Below are 19,688 nucleotides of genomic sequence, written 5' to 3'. Positions count from 1 at the left end.
AATGCTGACGCTAATGCCAGACACAAGTGAAATAATTAGGTTCATCTCAAACGTTGAAAACTGAAAAGATAGTGTGTATATGTATAAAGTAACGGTAATAGAGAAAATGAAGATTATTTGGTATTAACTGGTGCCTAGAGTCGGAATTGATTTAAACAATTCTTTTGTTGGGTGAAGTGCTGCACAAGCAAAATGATTCAAATTGAAAACACAAAGTAAAGTCGGCTTAGTTGTTTTCCGTAAACAATAAGAGAAAGTAACCAAATTCAAACCATGTCACATACTTTGTAATAAACACAATTCTCAATTACTACTGGTCTTGCAATGTAACGCCCCAGCCCAAGTCAAGTTAAAAAAAAAAAAAGTAGTCAGATTTTTGCACGTGAGCCCACCCACCTATCTCTTAATTCCCCACCACTCATTTCTCACAAAATATCTCCCCTTTGGCCGGCTAGCTCTCCTCTCTTCTCACTTTGCTCTCTTCTTCTTTTTCATTTTGTCTCAAACACCCACAATCCTCTCTCACACTCCCTCACTCTCCCACCAGTGCATCACTCCACCGCCTCCACCATTATCTTCCGGCGAAAAAGCTCCATAAAACCTCTTAAGCTCCTACATCTCATCTTATTTAAGGTAAGAGCTTTTATACGTTTTGTGGGTTTTCATATTTTGCTAGCGGTTTTTGTAATCTAAGTTTTGAGAGTGATATTCTCGTGATAATGTATATGAGTTTTGCTTTGGTGGACCTATTTGGGTGAATGGTTGTGGATTTTTTACAATGGTAGCCATTTAAGATTTACCAATAGTAAAGATCATTTGGGGGTTTTGACTTTTTAATGTGAAACAATTGATGAATCTAATTTTTATTATTTATTTAGAACTAGTGGAAGATTTACATTTGGGGTTTGTAATGGTGGATATTATTATATATTTTATTGTTTTGTGGGTCTCCTGAAAATAACTTGTATATTGAGGAAGAAATTCATAAAGTGTTAGGATCTCTTATGGTAAATGTGAAGCTTGGAACGACATGATTATAAGTTGGAGTCTATGCCTTGTAATGAAATTATTGAGAAACTTTGGAAGTGGAATATATTATTTTTGAGGTTAAATGTTAGGCTTGTCTAATTAATTTCTTAGTTAACAATTTCTAAAAGGTAGCTAGATACAATTTCAAGCTTTATACTTATTGTGATAGATTTGCTTGATATTGTTTAGGTTCTAGCTAATTTCATTTGGAGCTTGGAAAATTAGGTTTTTGCGGGTTGCGAGATAAGTAGCTTTTAATGGAATTTTTGGAAAATAACCATGTTGTATAAACATTGTTTTGGGTCAAACACATTTTGGAAAATTAATGGTGGAACTATGTTTTTCTAAAAAGTGTTGTATTGTGACCCTACTATATATGATTATATATGAAAGTGCATATTCTTATTGTATATGGGGAATTGCATGATTTGTTAGTATTAAAAAGACTAGCATCTTTGATTAAATTCTTGAGAATGCGTTTTATGGAATTATTGTATTATTTGCAAAAATATAAATATGCTTTATCTTGACCTATGTTATTTGGGAAGTTAATACAAAATCTTTTTGACAAGAAATGAGTTGAAGGCTTTGAGAACCTTGTGAATATTTTGGGCATTCAAATATTTTATGAAACTATTTGGAAGTGAATTATGTATTTTGAATTAAAGGTAATTTGTGAGCTCTTTATGTTCTACCCACGTGCTATGACATTTGATTACTCGGTGATTACCTAGCTAGATACTATAGTTTGTGTGACATTGTTATTTTAGCACCCATCTTTGTGACAGCAATGAGTTTCGTATTTGTGACAGTATATTAGTTCCATCTTTGTGACGACATATTTAGTTCTAGCTATGTGTCGGCGATGAGTTTTGTCTTTGTGACAGCATTATCATGTGGCCTTGAGTTTGAAATTGTATTGTTATTGCTCACAAATTATAGTATGTAGTTTCATGAGAGCATTTTGATAAGTTTTGTGCCATGTCATTTTATTCATTCTTGTCATATTCTTTTTAGAAATGGTTTTGTATAAATTATTTGGAAATTTCCAAATTAAAACATGATTTGTAAATTGTTATCATCATGAAACTTGCATTGCCCCCACCCCCATTAATTATGTTACTTACTGGGCTCTGTCTCATCCCATTATTTTATAAACTTTTCAGAGTAGACAATAATCTTTTGAGACAGCTTTTTGGTGGCTAACAGTAGTTCGATGGAGGCTGAATTTTTATAATGGAGATATTAGATGATGTACATCTTAGAATAGACTTAACTCATTCTTTTGTATATTATAGTGGTTGTGATGTTATTCCCACTGATGGGACAAGTTGATGATATGTAATTATTTATTCAGACCTATATTCTTTTGTGGCCAATGGTCCTTGAAATTATTGCTTAGAGTTCTGACTTACTTTGAGAGTATAATTAATGGGATTATTATGATAATTCTTGATATGATTTATGTGGATTGGATTGTCAAAAAGGAAAAATCTACAGGTATTTTGAGACGTCTTTCTCATGCTCTGGACCCCTTGGGGCTTGGGGCGTGACATGCAATATCACATTTTCTTTTTGTACAGGACTTGCAACATTACTAATTCATAGTGAATGGCATAAAGCCAGGTTTCATTACATAATTTAAGCAATAAAGAAAAGGATTTTCTTGAATTGCTCAAAATAAATACAATTCATAGAGTTCATTACCTCCTAGCCTCAATTAATGTTTCCCTAGAGTACATATTGTAATTACACCATTATAGTTGAGGAATCTGCAGGTGAACTAGGTGGGGAACACAAAAAAGGTTTAGGGGGGATTTTCAAGGGTTCAAGACTCCCTTCCAACATATCCACCACTCTACTCATTGATGGACGGTTCAAGGGGTCAGATTGTATGCACCACAAACTCACTATTATCATCTTCCTTGCACTTTCTTGATCTACTTCCTCTAGAAGGCCCAATAACCCTAATTCTTTGCCTAGTTCAAGACGCTTGTAAATCCAATGTGGGAAATATATTTCACTAGTGAAATCAACACTAGCATCAAAATTCTTTCGACCTCCCACCATTTCTAAAACCATCATTCCATAGCTATAGACATCTGCCTTGTGAGAGACCCCTCCAAAATTCCTACAAAATACTTCGGGAGCTATATATCCTGTAGTCCCTCTTGCACTCACCATTGATATAAAACTTTTTTCTCTAGGACATATTTTTGCGAGGCCAAAATCAGAAATTTTTGGACAGAAGTTCTCATCCAAAAGAATGTTGTGAGGCTTAATGTCAAAATGCAAGATTTGTGTGTTGCAACCTCTATGCAAGTACTCTAAGCCTCGTGCAATTCCTATTGAAATCTTGTATAATGTTTCCCAACCCAATTGATGACTAGAATTTGAGGGATTTCCTTTATATATGAACTTCTCAAGAGATCCATTAGGCATAAGCTCATAGATAAGAGCTCTTTTAGAACCCTCAATGCAAAATCCCTTAAGAGTGACAATGTTGACATGAGAGGTCTTACTAATGCTGGCAACCTCATTAACGAATTCCTCTCCATTACCTTTTGATTCTTTCAGAACCTTCACAGCCACAAAACAGCCGTCTTGTAACTTCCCTTTATAGACACTACCATAGCCCCCTTGGCCTAATTTATCATTAAAGGACTTAGTCATCGTCTTTATATCTGCATAACTGTATCTTCTGATAACAAGAGGTCCATGATTCCTTAGAAAGGCCTCGACATCCTGATGAGTTAGAGTTTCCTTCTTCCAAAAACTAATTATTTTATTTAATGAGAACTTACGCCAAAAGCAGCAGATTGTAATCATCAGAACTCCAATTCCAACAGATGAAGTAGCTGTAATAAAAGAGTAGAGTTTATGAAGTTACGTGGTGACAACTATAACTCAAACTACCTATTGATAATGTCTTGAAACTCAATAAAATTGCATTTTATTTGTAGTGACAAAAGACTAACAATGAAGAAGCAAATGCTAAGGATGACTTGGCATCCACAAGGGCAACTCTACATCGAATGATAAATAACATCTGAGTAGCATGAAATTTGACATGTGTTTTAAGAACATAGAGAATATGCAATTCAAGGGTTAGATTTTTAAAATATGTAATAATGTTAATTTATTTAGTGAGAGCTGTAGCCTAAGACTACAACTAAGTTTGTAGCCAAAATTTGTCATTAAAGATTGGTTCCTTTAACAATATATTTGGCCCTTACCCAAAAAAAAAAAAAAAAAAAAAGCAAGAAAAATTTTCTTCAACTAAAATTTTGAAAGATATTTAGCTTGCTACATTAGTAATGATATTAACATGCAACGATTTTAAAATAAAAAAACTCATAGAAGGAAATTGTAAGATTTTATGTATTTATATGTTTTTTTTTGTTAATTAATATATGAATTTATCTTTTTATTATATTTTTTTATAATTTAAGTTTCTTAATCACTACCCTAGAAATTTTTTTTTTTTTTTTTTTAAGCTGCCACTAGACATCCAATACCTTAAGCAGAACAAAGGAGTTAGGTTTAGGGTTTAGGGAGCCTCGGAGGATAATAATGAATTGTGAAAAGTTTAGTTATTGTACTGATGGATTCGTACCTACAAGAACATTGCATTGAACCAAAAAAAAGAAAAAAAAGAAAAAAGAGCAAATGGAGCCAATTACCAAAACCGATTGTCATTGCATGAATGATACTCTATAAAGATTTGATAGTTAGATACACTGTGAGAAGGGATAAAAAAAAGATAAATTTTAACTAAAAAATTGGTTGTAACTTAATAAAATAATATTACTATATATTTTGAAAATCTAACCGTTAAATTGCATGTTCTTTGCGCTCTTAATACACATGTCAAGTTTTGTGTCAATTAGATATTATTTACTACATAACCTATAAGTTTATGTTTTATGCATAATTTTAAACTACAAAAACTTGCAATTTAAACAACTTATTGATAACATAATTATTGATTTTTAATTTTCTAGAAATCTTGTAAGCATGAATGATATAGGAATAAGATGTAATTAATCCAATGGTAAATTTGTCAAAATTTACATATAATTAAAAGATATTGAGTAAGGCTACAACCTTAAAGAATTTGATTAAGGAAATATGTTACCTATCACTGTCGCTTTCAATCTCTGGCTCCATGTAACTAAAGCATTAAAGAACATCACTGTTAGTTGAATAATTAAAAATAATAATAATGTAACAAATTAACGGAACTAAATCGTTTATTTTATTTTTAAAAATTTTAAATCTCAACTGTTCTTAACGAAGAACACTGAAGATCAGTCTACAATTATCTTATGCAAATTTATAACAAGAAAGTCCATTCTTTTTCTACGTATTAATCTACAAATTTGTTTCCATGTCATTGCAAGACAAATCAAGACATTGAATCAAAAGAAAATAATGGGACCAATTGCAAGAGGAAATATTTGTGAGATTGAGACCAATGTTTTGAATACCTTTCCAGTGACCATTTCATTATACCATAATATTTTGGTACTGGTATATATTGGTGTACCATTTGAGTTTATCGCTCCATGTATACACTTAAAAGATAAATATAAATTTTTAAAATAAATTACAAAAAGAATAATTTATATTGCTATTTATTGAGAGATAATCTCAATTTTAGTTTATCCAATCATTATGATTATCGTAGTTGTTGTTATTATTATTATTATATAAAATTTTATAACAATAAAATCAGTATTTTTATTATGTTTAGACCTTAGTTTGGGTTGATTTAGATAGGATCATAGGACTATCTACTACGCTCAAGCCAAAACCAAATACTAATTTAAAACTTTTTTTTTTCTTGTTTGTATTTTCTCATTTATTTACTCCCCTCAGCTGCCAACATCACTTCAATACCTCATCAAAGTCAAAGTAACATTTGTTTTTTCATTTTTTCTATTTCCCCAGTGCTAGCTCCTTTCTCCAAACACTACCACGTAGTCTTTCTACCCTCACCTTTTTTGCCTTTCTTTAGGGTCATTTTGGTTGAAATAGTGAAAAAGTGAGAGAATAACAAATAAGGAAGAGATAGAAATGTGGGAAGATAAAAAAGATTTTGTTATTTTCATATGTGTTTGGTAGGAATAATGGAAAAGTGGAGAGATAAAAAATTTATTTGTTTGGTTGAGATGAAAAATGAGAGAATGAAAAATGAAGTTTGGATGGATTTATAATTATATTCCTATTAAATAAAACAAAAGGTAACACATGTTTTACTTAATTTTTTTTTTTTTTTTTTTGTATGGACACTTCAAATTTAAAAGAAAGAAAGAAAAAAAAGAGCACAAGATAAAGGATCCAAAATAGATGAGTAAAAAAAAAAATAAAAAAAACCAAAGAAAATAGAAGAGATAAAAACAAAAAGAAGAAAAAGACAAAAGGTGAGATAAGCACCAAAGCCAAGAATAGAAGAAACCGAAAAAAAAAAAAAAAAAAGAAAAAAAAAAGAAAGAAGAAAAAGACAAAAAGTTGTTGGTTGCTCTAGAATTTCATCCATAACACACATTTCTCATTTTCTCCCCGATTGGTGACATTATGTTTTGGTCGGCCCAAAGAGCAATTAGTTGGCCCCACTATTTTTCTCTCTCTCTCTCTCCTCCTAGTCAAACACTCCTCCTATCCATTTTCTCTTCTATTTTTTCCTTCTCTTTTTCTATCTTCCCCAAAATCATCATAATCAACAATGTTATTGGTTTAATTCTTTCTTTCTTTTCGTCTCTTTTACTCATAGTAACTTTCGAACTCTCTCCACCATTCAGAATCGAGACAACTAATATACAATTGAAGTTTAAATTATTTTTGACTTTTATATGTATTCTCATAATAAATATGGATACATGTATTATTAAGAAAACAATATAAGAATCTAAAAGGTTGGTTTAATGATTCTTAAAACCTCATGATATCCATGAAGTTTTGGTTTCGAAACCTTTAGCCAATATCTTGGGGCCATTCCCAAGGGATTACTCCTATAATAACTTGTGTGTGAGATAGGAGGCCTGCACACTTACGAGGTAATAATTAGATAATCAAAGAATTTGGCTTACCTCCAGTACTTTTTTAATTGGAATCTCCTCTTGTTTTAATGAGAAATTGTCATATTACCAATTAACTATAAAAAAATATGGAGATTAAAACTCACTATTACATCATTCTATCTCAAGGAGAAACTAACTAAATGTCAAGTTGAAAAAGTAATGGAGGTAAGTTAAACTGGATACTCAAAGAGGTTTAGATATCTTCATTTCTAAAAGGAAAAAAATGTATGAGAAAATGTGGCACTTTAGGCTCTTGTCCAGTGGATGTAGGCCACAAGATTGAACAACATAAACTCTCACGTTTTTCTCTCCTCTTTCTATCTTCTTCATCACAAATTTCTACAACAAATTTTCACCCCTCGAAACTATGCTATGAGCCTCTTGGACATATATCTCCCAAGATATAATGATCAACATATAAAAGAAGCACAACAATTTGAGTGCACACCAAACAGAATTATGTTTCTTTCTCTCTTTGACTCTATTGATCACAAGGATAAGAATACAAAATTTGTTTGAAATGAATGAAGGGCAAACAGTTTATAGAAACACTCGCACCAATTCAAAATATGTGAATTAGTGAATTGACAAATTGTTATGGACCAAAAAAGCAGCGCACACAAATAGATAGATTGTGACTGATTTCACCCCTAACAACAATTCTTTAACTTTATTGGACATTTATCTCCAAAGATTTAGAGATTAACCGGACACAAAAGAAGCACAAAAATTTAAGTGTACAGTAAATAGAACTATATCTTATCATATGTACAAAAATAAGTATGAAAAAACTAGCTCAAATGAGAAAAAGGCATCTCATGCACTGGGTATATGAAACCTTTGTCTCACTGACAGGTGAGCCCCACACTTATGGGACCTGCCTGTTAGTGAGACTAAGAGCATATGGGTCAGTGCATACTAGACATGGCAAAACGGGCGGGTCGGGTCGGGTTCGGGTCGGGTCACGGGTAAAAAACGGGTCATTTTAAGCGGGTTGAAATCGGGTTCGGGTCAATCGGGTTGCGGGTCGGGTCGGGTCGGGTTGGGTCGGGTTGACCCGTATTTTTCACATGAAATTTTTTATTTTTTTTTATTTTTTTTATAAAGAAAACAATATGTATTTGCCATTTGGATAGTTATGTAACATATTACTTGATGTAAAATGCATTATTTTGCATTCACTACTTATATCAAGAATAAACTCAGTTAAACTTATTAATATTTATTCAATAATTTTAAAATTATACAAATCCAAACATTGCTATCTAAAACAAAACAACACAAAGATAAGTAAAACAAATATACAAGTTTTATTTTTACACAATATCAACATTCCAAAAAAAAAAAATTACAAATGACTTATTGGATAACTCATTTGATAAAGAATAAAAACATATAAGAAAGTTACAATTTTAAAAATTAATTTTATAATCTATTATTAATTGTGGTTGACACTCTATTTCAATTTGAAATATACATTAAAGTTTGATTGCTTACTTATTTATACCTAGTCTCTTTTATGAAGATCATATCATTGTTAAGCAGCACAAACTCTAGGAAATATCATAATTTATTTTGAAAAGCCGTTTATTTTGAACATAAATTGTTAAAAAATAGATCTAAGCATTCATAATTTATGCTAATTTGATACTTTGACTTTACTATTTTCACACTCGTGAATGTGTCTCACACATATCTACAATTTTAAATCTGTTTTTAACTTTACTGTAACCAGATTATCTTGGCATGTACTTTGTTATTTGATATCTAAAAATCTTTACTCATTAAAGAATGCTCAACCATTTATTTTTCAATTAATTTGCATGCAGTTATGTAAATATATCAATTGTTTCCTTAAAACTCACAATAAACAATTAAACCAATATTGTCTTAATTTCACTACTTTTTTTACCCAAAAAAAAAAAGTTTTAAAAAAATGGTTCGGGTTCAGGTCGGGTCGCGGGTCGGGTCGGGTTGACCCGCACAAAACACGGGTTGGGTCACGGGTCAACCCGTTTTTGCTTCGGGTCAAAAAAATCGGGTTCGGGTCGGGTATTTTTCGGGTCGGGTCGGGTCGGGTCAGAAAATTCTGACCCGTTTTGCCATGTCTAGTGCATACAAAAGTTTTGTCTGGAAGGATTGAGGGACAACTATTTATATACACACTTGCACCGATCAAGAAATGGTGTAGCAAATAAACCTTTTGTTTTGGATAAAGAATAGTACGCACAAATAATAAAAAAAGTTAAAACTAGATAATCAGACCCTTGCGTGTGTGATTTCCCTCATCGTGGCATGGAACAGAAATACTTGCAGTAATTGTATTAGGATTTACTATAACATAAGAATGTAAAGAAATTTATATATATATATATATATTTTCAAAAAGAACCCTACATGCATTTTCAATATATGTGTGTACAAGTGGGTCCAATGTGTTTTGAGTTATTCGATGTCTACCTTTCTTTGCAATGTCACACTGAAATTCCCCATTCTGTTCGAGTTCACAATGACCACCTCCACCGTAACAACTGCTGCAAGCTTCAGATACATTCACTTCAAGCTCGAACTCAGCACTTAAGAGTGAAAACAGAGCATCTTTATCCGAATGCTTTTTTCTAGGGAGCTGTATAATTGAACATTGAGCAGGAAAACACTGAGAGTTATCGTTTAATTGACTATAGTAGAGGCTATAGTCTCCGCAGCTCCTATACGTGAAATTTCTAGGGGAAACAATACCAAGTGTGCTATTGCATTTAAACAGTGTCTGACTAGGTGTGGTGAGTTTAAAAGAGATAAATGGAGAGTTGGGAAGAGTAAAATTGGTTACGGATTCGCATTTTTGGGCATTCAAGGCATCGGAAAGTAAAAGGTCCTTGACACGTGTGAACAGTGTGGTGTTAGTGTAAGAGATATTTATAACTTCATATGGTCCTCTATTCCACCCCAGTTGGATCGTCGGAGGTATTTCGTCACATTTTACTGGCAATAAACCGCAAAGTGGGTTTGAGCTATCTGTAAATGGAAAACCAATGATACCAAGTTTTCCACATGGAAAGGGTGAACAATTTGGGACTGTTCTGTTTACTTCTTCAGCTGAGTGAAGCAGCAAGAGGTGTGTGAGAAGAAAGAAAACAAACAAAGAGACACAAGCCATCCCAAAATAAAACTTAAACAACGTGTTTGTAATTGTATAATTTCTTTTCTTAATTACTTGCTTTATTACTCCATATTTTATATAATGACATGTAGGTTCTCTGTTTAACACGGTAATAGACTTGAAATTTGGATTAGGAAGACTTGTGAAAGACGGTGGCCTGCTCATCTGAAACATAAAAATGGAAATATTAAGCCTAAAGTCACCGAAAGTTTCACAAAAAGCTTCAGACTCCTTTTTTTCAAGTGTAAATTACTTTGTCGATATCTGTCGACTTGTTGGAAACATGGCGTGCGCATTGCATGGAAAATCCCCTGCATACTACATGAGGAAAATTCCTTGCTCATTATCAACCCCCATCGACACGCAGTTGAAAGCTAGACTCTTTAACTCTTATTTGTTTGGATTTGGTTGGTTTTTCTAACTTGTGATAGTCGCTATGGTGGTGGCAACGGAGGTATTAGTTCATGTCATGGTGGAGATTTATTAAGTCGGTGGCTTGCTTGGTCAATTGATGTGTGACCCCATCCTAGTTAATCTAGAACATTGAGTTGGCCGTGTATAACAAGCGCATGAAAACTATGTAAAATTTGGTTTGCTTCTTCGTGTAAAAGCACCGCCCCTTGCTATTTTATGTACATGTTGCCAAGCCATTGTCCAAATGAGAGAAAGAATTAGTCTTTTTTTAATATTTTTTTTTTTGGGGAAACGAGAGAGAATTAGTCGTATAGGAAAAATAGTGCAATAATATTATAGTCAAATATAACAAGGTGCTTCCGAGGACCAATGATGTATTTAAGGTTTAGATGTTGCGAGAGTGTCTATGTGCTAATATAGTGGAACTTTTTATGTTGTCGTATGTGGACATAGACAAATAGTATTCTGTGTCTATTTTTCTTTTATCTTCTTTAATCTTGTGTAACTGGATTAATTTTCGCAACAAAGGAAAATTATTTGATAGGTGCTCCCTTCTTTTACATTTTTTGAAATTATAAATCCTATTATAAATTTAATTAGCGAGTTCCATCATGAATATGAGAGAAAGAAATATCACACCACCGTACTTCGGAAACATATAATAATTACTTTTTAAGAATTAGGAAGACGTATAGAGTGAGTCATGTAAATTCTGTACGGTTAAGGGCCCTTGCAAAGGGGCCTTGAATTATAATGGAGTTGATCCAAATCTAAATTTGATCGGCCCAATGCCATCCTCCTCCACTAACACGCTTTGTCTGCAATGCCATTCCTTCGTAATCCATGGTGTATGATCCCAATATTATTGAAAGATAAATCTAAATGGGCCATATATCACCGAGAAAACTACATAATATGGTTACAAACTTTGCAGTGTCCTTTAACAATGGGGATTAATATGGGACAATGGGAAGCCCATATGTACATCGATCTCCATTCTGGTTCATACATTAAGGCTCTGTTTGGTTGGGGGATGAAATAGTAGAAGGACAGAAATATTTTAGTTTTCTTTTTTTTTTTTTGTATTTGGTTGAAAAGAAAAATGAAAGGATAGAAAATACAAATTTACTCCCAAAAACAAATGAAAAAAAAGGGGTGGACAAACCCAAAAAAAAAGGAGAATGAGAAGTACCAAAAAAAGACAAAAACTAAAGAATAAAAAGAAGAAGAAGAAAAAAAAAAAAAAAACCCGAAAACACATGGTAAAAATAATGTGAAAGTTGCAATAGGGTTATTATGGCCCCCAAGTGGGATTTTTTGTTCCAAATTTTCTTCTCTTTAGTTTTTTCCCTAATTTGGGGAGAAAACATTTTGGTAGGTCTAGAAAGAAAACACCCAGATCTCACCAATTTTCTCTCCTAAAATCACTCCAACCAAACACCCACAAAACTATTTTCTCTTTGCTTTTCTCTCCCTCCTAAAATCATCCACCCAAACAAACCCTAAGTCTCTATTTGGATGAGAAATGAAAAATGGTGAGAGGATGGAATTTTTTTTTTCCCTCATGTGTGTTTGGTTGGGGGAATGAAAAAGTGGAGGGAAATTTTTTTATTTTTATTTTGTTTGGTTGAGGATAAAAACAAGAAAATGGAAAAAGTAGTTTATATTAATTTACTCCTATGCTCTTATTAAAAAAAATCATATAAAGAAAAGAAAAAAACCAACCAACCAAAAAATAAAAAAAGCAATCACCATTCATGCCAAGTTAAAAAAAATAAAAAAAAGCAAACAGCCAACAAAAGAAAAAGAGAAGGCAAAAAAAAAATAAAAAAAAATAAGTCATCATGCCCAGTTCAAAAATAAATCAATAAAAACAAACAACCAACCCAAAGAAAAAAGGAAGGCAAACAATCAAGGATAGTTAAATCATTTGATTGCAATTACCCTTCTCCTACTCATTTATCCTCAAATTGGAGGATTCGTTTTTGGTGGGTCCAAAAAGAAAACACTTAGACCCCACGAAAATCTCTCACTTTCCCCTCTCAACTAGCTAAGAACCAATTTTCTTCCTTATTTTTCTATGCTTCTTTTCCAACCTCCCCCAAATCACCCCCAATCAAATGGCCACTAAGCTCCCAAAACCTTATGGTCCATATAAATTTCTCATTATTGATTGTTCTCTAGTGAGTTGGCTTAGTAATCTTGACATATCTTTCACGTTTTTGATTCAAAGGGTTTAATAATTTAATCTAGTCCACTTTTTGTGGGGGTAAGAAAGTGTGTCGCTTCTTTCTATGAACATGAATACTTTCTGAGGGTTTGTTTTTGCTGAATAATCATATTTTATTTCATTAAAAAAAAAAAAAAAACACCAGAAGGACCAGGCCCATATCTCTATGCTAAGTCCAAAACAGAGAAGGGCAAAGAAGAGAGGGTAGCTAGCCCATCAGTAAATAGGACATAGCCCAAGAAAGCTACACTATGGAACAAAATATTAACATCTCTACCAACATGGACAAAGTCCCAAGCAACAAAATTAGAGTGGAGTTTTGATATCATCTATAATACTAAAGAGAGACCATGGAACACCTTTTGGGCTTTCACATACAGCTTTAACAACAATAGCAGAATCACCTTTAATAATGGCAAATCCAGAACCATGGAGCAACTTCAATTGCTAGAAGAGCTGCCCTCGCTACTAATGAATAGTTTGTTGAGCTTTGGAAAACATATATCTTAAATGCATATTTTAGGGCAAAATTTTGGTTTTTCCTAAATCAATGGCGGAGCTAAGGTTGGAACAGCAAGGGAGTTTGTAACAAAATTCTCTTAGGTTCTAACCATTTCGGTCGACCAAGTGTCCTACAAGATTATTGCCTCAACTTATTTTAAAATTCTCCCATGTGCCTTTTTTGCAGAACAGTAAGTCATATTTGCTCGATTGAAATTCCATTTTGTCCAACTTCAATTTCAGCTCTTGAAATCCCAATCCAATTCAAATTGATCCACAAAATACAAAATAATCAAATGTTTAATTACAAGAAAACTTTGGCATAGTATGCCAACACAAAAGAAACCTAACATCAATCATGATCCTGAGAATGGATTTAATGAAGCAAGTCTAGATTTGGAAGTAACCATAGAAGAGCCATATAACTTTTGATGATCCAATAGAGAAAATGCATGGTTCTTATAGGGAATCAACTATCAAGGTTCATGCATTATGAAGCAATTATTACTCCAAGATCTCAACTGAAAACGAAATTTGCCCTTTCTTTTTTATATGTTCAACTAAGCTTTATATATGTTGACATTGCATCCACTACCAATTTTGTGTTTTGAATAATAAAGTTGGATGTTTGTTAAAATTTTTAGTACAATGATCGATATTACGTACCAATCCATTCCATTGAGGAATTTAAACTATGTGCATTCTTGATAAAATATTTTATGATAAGGTCCACAACTTTCCACAATTTATGCAGTTTGAGGAACAAAAATTTGAAATAGCTAACGCTCAAGAGAAATAATGTCCATAACTTTCCATGATGAAAGGGGAAATATATATATGTATATATATATATATATATATAAAATGTATCCTCCAATCTAAAGCTTAATATTTTGCCTATGATACGCACGATTTGTATTCATTGTATTGTCAAGTATACTGTAGTTCTCAATTAGTACTGGATTGTCAACATTACTAATTTCATTGCGAATGCCATAAAGGTTTCATTAAATATTTTAAGCAATAATGAAAAGATTTTCATTGACAAGCTAAAACTAAATACAACTCAATGTTTCCCTTAAAGAAGAGATGTATTCTATCTAGGACAAAGAGTCCTATTGTATTGACAGCATTATAGTTGAAGACTCTGTCGGTGATCTTCTTGGTGGAGAAAACAAGTAAGGTTTAGGAGGGATTTGCAAGGAATTGAGACTCCCTTCCAACATTTCCACCACTCTACTCATTGATGGTCGGTTTGAGGGGTTAGTTTGTATGCACCACAAACTCATCATTATCATCTTTCTTGTACTTTCTTCATCTCCTTCATTTAAAAATCCTGGCAGTCCTAACTCTTCATTTAGTTCAAGATGCTTGTAAATCCAATGTGGAAAATATATTTCACTTGAAAAATCAACACTAACATCAACATTCTTTCGGCCTCCCACCATTTCTAAAACCATCATTCCATAGCTATAGACATCTGACTTGTGAGAGATCCCTCCAAAATTTCTACAAAATACTTCAGGAGCTATATATCCTGTAGTCCCTCTTGCACCCACCATTGATATATTACTCTTTTCTCTAGGACATATTTTTGCGAGGCCAAAATCAGAAATCTTTGGAAAAAAATTCTCATCCAATAGAATGTTGTGAGGCTTTATATCAAAATGCAAAATTTGTGTGTTGCAACCTCTATGCAAGTACTCTAAGCCTCGTGCAATGCCGATTGAAATCTTGTATAATGTTTCCCAACCCAACTGATGATTAGAATTTGAGGGATTTCCTTTATATATGAACTTCTCAAGAGATCCATTAGGCATAAGCTCATAGATAAGAGCCCTTTTAGAACCCTCAACACAAAATCCCTTAAGAGTGACAATGTTAACATGAGAGGTCCTACTAATGCTTGCAACCTCATTAACAAACTCCTCTCCATTATCTTTCGTTTCTTTGATCAGAACCTTCACTGCTACAAAAGTGCCATCTTGTAATGTCCCCTTATAGACACTACCATAGCCCCCTTGGCCTAATTTATCATTAAAGGACTTGGTCATTGTCTTTATATCTGCATAACTGTATCTTCTAATAGCAAGAGGTCCATAACTCCTTAAAAAGGCTTCAAAATCCGGGTGAGTTAGAGTTTCCTTCTTCCAAATATTAATTATTTTTATTAATGTGAACTTTTTCCAGAAGCAGCGTATTATAACCATTAGAACTCCAATTCCAACAGATGAAGTAGCTGTAATAAAAGAATAGAGATTAAAAAGTTATGTGGTCCAACAAATGAAGCATGCTTAAAGGACAGAGATTATAATGTTATGTGGTGACATAACCATAACTCAAACAACCTATTGACAATGTCTTGAACCTCAATAAATTTGCATTTTCTTTGTAGTGACAAAAGACTAACAATGAAGAAGCAAAAGCTAAGGACGACTTGGCATCCAATACCTTAAGCAGAATAGAGGAGTTAGGTTTTATTTGACAGGAGATTGGGAGCCTCGGAGGAAAATCATGAACTATGAAAAATTTAGCTATTGTACTGATGGATTCGTACATACAAGCTAGTACATAGCATTGAACAATAATAAAATAGAGCAAATGGAACCCTTACCAAATTGATAGCAGAACCTTATATAATTGCATGAATAATACTCTAAAGATTTGGTAGTTAGATACACTATGAGAGACTGAGAGGGAATAAAAAAGGGGTCACGGTTTATGTTTTAAAGACACACAAGCTCACTTCCATATAGAATCATTTTTCTATAGGTAGGCGATCCAACCAAACATGTGTATATTAGTATCAACAAATAATTTGATTAAACAAGTAATGTTACCTATCACTATCGCTTTCAATCTCTGACTCCCTGCATCTAAAGCATCAAAGAACATCACTGTTAGTTGAATAATTTAAAAAATTAATAACAATGAAACAAATTAACGGAGCCAAATTTGTTTATTTGTTTTTAAATTTAAATCTCAACTGTACTTAACAAAAAGCAATGAAGATCAGTCTACGATTATCTGATACAGATTTTATAATAACAAAGTTCATTTTTTTTCTATGTATTAATCTACAAATTCGTTTTTATGTCATTGAAGATCTAATCAAGAGGTTGATTCAAAAAAAGTAATGATTGTTGGAGAAAATCGTGGGATTGAAACAATTAATATAAAATTCAAATTCAAATTATTTTTAACTTTATATTTAATCCCATAATAAATATAGATACTATATTTTGAAGTATTTTCAGGGAAAGTATATATCTGAGAATTCTAAGAGGTTGACTTAATGGTTTTTAAGGTCTCATGACATCTTTGGGGTTTTGGTTTCAAAACCTTTGGTCAGTATGTTAAGATCATTCCCAAGTTATTACCTTCTGTAATAACTTGGTGTGTGTGAGATGAAGGGACTTCGTATTTACGAGGAAGTAGTCAGATATTCGAAGAGGTCTAGATATCCTAGATTCTAAAAAAAAGAAAAAAAAAAAAAAAAGAGTGTGAGAAAATGTGGCCCTTTAGGCTCTTGTCCAATGGATGTAGGCCACAAGATTAAACTATCATGTTTTTTTCTCATCTATTTTTATATTCTTCATCACAAATTTCTACAACTGATTTTTAACCCCTCAAAACTATGCTTTGAGTCTCTTGGATGTATATCTCCCAAGATACAATGATCAACACACAAAAAAAGCACAACAATTTGAGTGCACACAAATAGAATTGCGTCTCTTTCTCTCTCTGACTTTATGCATGAATATAGACATGCCAAATTTGTTTGAAATGAAAGAAGGGCAAATAGTTTAAAGAAACATTTGCACCCAATCAAAAACGTGTGCATTAGTGAATTGACAAATTGTTATGGACTAAAAGGTATTGCAGACAAATAGATTGTGAATGTTTCACCCCTAACAACAAGTACTTTAAGTTTCTTGGACGTCCGTCTCCAAAGACATAATGATTAACAACATACAAAAGAAGTACAACAATTTGAGTGTACAACAAATAGAACTATATCTTTTTTCCGTTTTTGTCTCTATGTACAAAAATAAGAATGTAAAAACTGAATCAACTGAGTGAGAGTCGAACTATTTATATACATATTTGCACCGATATAGAAAAAGTGTAGCAAAGAGATATATTGTTCTGGATAAAAAATAGTTCAAATAATAAAAAAATTTTAAAACCAGATAATCAAAGCCCAATCCAAACCGGCCATGCAGCGCGGCAACCCTCGCGTGTGTGATGCCCCTTGGGATGCATCAAGCAACGGAACAGAAATATTTGCAGTACTTGTATTAGGATTTACCATAACATAAGAATGTAAAGAAATTTATATGCAAAGAATCCTACATGCATTTTCAATGTATGTGTACTGTGTACATGTAAGTCTAATTTTGTTTTGAGTTATTCGATGTCTATATATACCTTTGTCTGCAATGGCACAATGAAACTTTCCATTCTGTTCGAGTTCACATAGACCTCCCCGACCATAACAACTGCTGCAAGCATCAGAAACATACACTTGAAGGTCGAACTCAGCACTTACGAGTGAAAACAGTGTATCTCTATCTGAATGCTTTTTTCTTGGGAGCTGAATAAAGGAACATTCATTAGAAGAAAAACTCGAAGAGTCATCGTTTAAATGACTATAGTAGAGGTTATAGTCTCCACAGCTCCTATACGTAAAATTTCTAGGGGAAGTGATATTAAGAGTGCGATTGCATTTAAACACTGTCTGACAAGGTGTGGTGAGTTTGAAAGAGATAAATGGATTGTTGGGAAGAGTAAAATTGGTTACGGATTCGCATTTTTGGGTATTCAAGGCATCGGAAAGTAAAAGATCCTTGATACGTGTAGATTGTGTGGTATTAGTGTAAGAGATATTTATAACTTTATATGGTCCTCTACTCCACCCCAGTTGGATCGTCGGAGGTATTTCGTCACATTTTACTGGCAATAAACCGCAATGTGGGTGTGAGCTATCTGTGAAAGGAAAACCGATGATACCGAATTTTCCACAGTGAAACGGTGAACAATTTGGGAGTGTTCTGTTTACTTCTTCAGCTGAGTGAAGCAGAAAGAGTTGTGAGAGAAGAAAGAAAACAAACAGAGAGACACAAGCCATCCCAAAAAACTAAAACAACGTATTTGTGTAATTTATTTTCTTCTTGCTTCATTACTCCATATTTTATATAACATATGAGGGTTCTCTGTTTTTGCTAATCATGTGGGTTCACTGTTTAACACGGTAATAGACTAGAAATTTGGATACGGAAGACTTGTGAAAATCGGAGGTACTCAACCCAAACATGGCAATAAGTCTAAAGCCACCGAAAGTTTCACGAAAAGCTTCAGACTCCCTCTTTTTTGAAGCGTTACAATTATCGTTATTATTGTCTGTAGACTTGTAGGAAACATGGTCGGCGCATTGCATGGGGATATCCATCCCTTTCATACCTCGGCTAGGGACACCACCGAGGAAAGTTCCTTACTCATCATCATTCCTATTGACGCGCAGTCAAATTTTTTCGCGGAAATTCATGTTACTTGTCTAAGACGGAAAATTATTAGGTATTTTTTTCAAGGGACGGTGATATGAAATGGTACTTTTTCTAAGGTATAGTGATGTGAAATTCTTTCATTTCATGTTCATGAGAGACTGTATTATGAATTTAATTAGTGAAATTTACCATAAATGTGAAAGGAGGAAATATCATATCATCGTATTCCAAAAATATCTAATACTTATTCATGTAAGAATCATGAAGATTATGTATAATGTGAGTCACGTGGATTTGGTACAATTAGAGTCCGTTTGGGAACATTTTATTTAGTTGTAACTGAAAACTTTTTACTGAAAGTACTGTAAATAAAGTTAAAAAGTAACTGAAATAATAAAATGAGATCTATAAATAGTACCAAAAAGTGCAATGAAATCCATAAATAATAGTAAAAATGAGTTGAATAATAACAAAAATAAGCTAAATAGTAAAAAAAAATAAAAATAAAAGACTTTTTCAGCTAATACCAAACACAAACTTAATTTCCCTTGAAAAGAGGAGCCTGAATAAAAATGGAGCTAACCCAAACCTAAATTTGATCAGCCCATATGCCGTCCTCCTCCATTGACGAGCCTATGGTCTGAGGCATCATTCCAAAAAGGGGAAAACTTGTTACACACCTGTGTGCATCCACACAATAGTTTGTAAGACATTGTCATTCCATAAAATATTGTATGATCCTAATATTACCTAATATCAGATGT

At 33.0% G+C, this 19,688-nt stretch overlaps 2 protein-coding genes and 1 long non-coding RNA gene across 3 annotated transcripts; 1 reads left to right on the top strand and 2 right to left on the bottom strand.

Moving 5' to 3' along the window:
• Positions 1–329: 329 nt before the first annotated feature.
• LOC126720896 (uncharacterized) lies at positions 330–2,393 on the top strand. Its single transcript, XR_007653721.1, has 2 exons — positions 330–633; positions 2,196–2,393. It is a non-coding gene; the product is annotated as an uncharacterized LOC126720896 (long non-coding RNA).
• A 385-nt stretch (positions 2,394–2,778) lies between these two features.
• Positions 2,779–3,717, bottom strand: LOC126717581 (PR5-like receptor kinase). The gene has a single exon (XM_050419434.1). The coding sequence runs from the start codon at positions 3,700–3,702 to the stop codon at positions 2,779–2,781; it is 924 nt and encodes a 307-aa protein (XP_050275391.1). The 5' UTR covers positions 3,703–3,717.
• Positions 3,718–14,532: 10,815 nt separating this feature from the next.
• On the bottom strand, positions 14,533–15,624 carry LOC126717513 (PR5-like receptor kinase). The gene has a single exon (XM_050419314.1). The coding sequence runs from the start codon at positions 15,469–15,471 to the stop codon at positions 14,533–14,535; it is 939 nt and encodes a 312-aa protein (XP_050275271.1). The 5' UTR covers positions 15,472–15,624.
• Between the last annotated feature and the right edge of the window lie 4,064 nt (positions 15,625–19,688).

This window comes from Quercus robur, chromosome 1 (assembly GCF_932294415.1).
Source record: "Quercus robur chromosome 1, dhQueRobu3.1, whole genome shotgun sequence".
Lineage (NCBI taxonomy): Eukaryota > Viridiplantae > Streptophyta > Magnoliopsida > Fagales > Fagaceae > Quercus > Quercus robur.
The sequence above is the reverse complement of the archived record's forward strand: the minus strand, read 5'-3'. Positions and strand labels throughout refer to the sequence as shown.